Here is a 2500-nt window from a genome sequence, read left to right on the forward strand (position 1 = left end):
CTTTCAAGCAACACTGATAAGGGGGGGAGGGGGCCAGCAGTAAGAGCCCCTAAACTGATGAATTCTTACAATAACTGGAGTATAGAACTGATCTTTTTCTCAATTTTAAAATCATGAAATTGCCACAGAAATTTAGTTACAATTAAACCCCTTGTGTGGCACTTGCTTCTTTCCCCTGAACACACGTGATTTGACTTGGTAGAAGGATTTTGATCAAGTGGTATTGACTGCTCACACTACCACTTAAACCTATTTGCTACTGTTAATCTCAACACTCAATGGCTTTGTGGGGTTGTGTATGTATAAAATAAAATAAGAAATGGCACCTTGTTATTATAGGTAATTATTAAAGGTAAAGTATTTCCTGGTAATGTGTCATTCTCCAATACCCAGACTGTCATTGACTAGTGATTAATTTGAAGTTTTTGTGGCATCTACATTGCATAAAATTATGACTGTATACTATGTGTACACTGTAGTTTAAATGTGGATTGAGATTTGCACCATTTTATTTGGGTTATATGATTGAAGGCTATGAGCTCTGTTAAAATTTTTGTAAGCTCTCTGAAACAAAATGGTTTGACTATTTGCTTAGCCAGAAAGACTCTGTGGCTCTTAGTCAATTAAAATAATTTTCATTTGTTACTTATAAAGAGGGAACGTGATATCCCGAGTAAAACTTTTAACTACATTGTATTAACCTGAAGTGTATCATCCATTGCTCAAAAACTACCAAAGAGTCAATCGCATTTACGGGTTGATCTGTTTGTATAGGAGGATACCAGACAGTATAGTTCTTCCAGTGGTGTCTGATTTTTGACCTTTCCAAGCTTAGATTTTTTCAAGTTTCGTAGAGCTCTATGTATAATCCTCAATGAAGTTATACATCACTTATGATAAAATTTAATTGTTATAATGGTTGTAGGCAGAATGCACCAAGAGTGAGGACTGTGGCAAGGACAAATACTGCAACCAGCTTTTTTACCAGTGTCAACCATGTATCAACGATTTTGGGTGCTTCAGCACTGACCAGTGTTGTGGTGGGAAAGTCTGCAAGTTGGGGAAATGCATAACGCAACCAGGTGACTAATTCATTGTAATTATTGAAGGGCGTAATTTGCATAAAATAATGTGAAGTGACTGTTCATGCTGCTTAGCTTAACTACTTACAGATATGACTCCCTCTAATGCTTGAGTGTATAACTTTCAAATGATTAACAGTGGCATCGTTGGTTACAGCGATATGCCCCAAGTCTTGGCCAGCAATTGGGTTCAGTTCAGTATTCAGTATAGTTTTCATGTAATTGGTTTTCTCCATCCTGGTGGTTAGAGTCATACAACAGAGCAACTTCCAAGGGCAGTGTTCCTCTTTCAAGGCCAAACACAATCTCGTACCCAGAGTCCTCGGGCTTCTTGGTCAGTTGGTGAGCGCCCGGAGAGACTCTGGGATAATCGATTTGAACTATATTTTTGATTGGCCGATTGCGTAGCAATGGTAGTCCGACAGGAAGTCGGTAAGTAATTCGGAAGCCCCAGAATTTGGAGGGACATTCAAAATCTAAAACTAGTTTCAGTGCTGTTTGATTTTTTCTACCTCAGAAATATATAAATCACAAAAATAATAAAACGACGAGGTTTGAACTATGTCTTACACCGCACGAGAATTTTCTCACGCTGCTAAAAAGTGATTACTGTTGCTGTTGCAAAAGTACCGTGGGAAACATAACATCAGTCTCTTTGAGACGAAATCCGTGGAATAAGGTCTTGTCGAAGCCATTCAGAATTACGGAAACATCAAATTGTAGAAGAAGAGCACATTTGTGTCGTTTCCACGAAAGATTTGTCGATCGTGTTGCTTGCACGATGGCATTCTCATTGCATTCTGAACGATGGAATGTACGCTGAAACACCAAAAATACACTCACCGAAAGTGTCAGAGGTTTCATCTTCACTTGCTCTTACAGCAAGCCAATGATCATTTCTCCAGTTTCTTTGTGTGTAAGGCTAAAATTCTTGTTTCTCGAACACTTTCAACCCGCCATTTCTACTGTTAACGGTTTTCTCTTTTCTGCTTCCGTTTAAACTCAACCATACGTCATAAGACCGGAACCCACGTTTTGTGGGAAAATGGAGTCGATTATCCCAGAGTCTCTCCGGGCGCTCACCCGCTGGCCAAAAAGCCCGAGGACTCTGGGTACGAGATTGGGCCAAACAATGAAAACAAAGAATTGTGTGCTCTGTTTTTTGGCGAACTATGTTTGGGTTGACTGTAATGTCCCACAGAATCTTATGAATGAGGGTGTTGAGATGGGACGTACCCATTACCTGTGAAGACTTGAAGTCCTATTATTTGTGGATGTGATCACCCAAAGGCAGCATTATCTTCTCAGTTACTCAATCTTGAGCTCAACCCACAAACCGCCAGCACTGTGGTCTGATGCCCCAATTTTTAAAATTATTGATTGCAAGTGGATGAGACATACAGAAAATGTTTTGGCTA

General features: G+C 39.6%; 1 protein-coding gene across 1 annotated transcript in view; it reads left to right on the forward strand.

Annotated features, from left to right (window-relative positions):
• LOC138008058 (uncharacterized) overlaps nucleotides 1-2500 on the forward strand; it is a 16843-nt gene that overhangs the window by 9129 nt on the left and 5214 nt on the right. Inside the window, exon 2 of the mRNA XM_068855243.1 lies at nucleotides 926-1082. Coding sequence (XP_068711344.1) covers nucleotides 926-1082 — 157 coding nt within the window. The remainder of the gene's footprint in view (nucleotides 1-925; nucleotides 1083-2500) is intronic.

The sequence above is a fragment of the Montipora foliosa genome, chromosome 6, assembly GCF_036669935.1.
Source record: "Montipora foliosa isolate CH-2021 chromosome 6, ASM3666993v2, whole genome shotgun sequence".
Taxonomy (NCBI): domain Eukaryota; kingdom Metazoa; phylum Cnidaria; class Anthozoa; order Scleractinia; family Acroporidae; genus Montipora; species Montipora foliosa.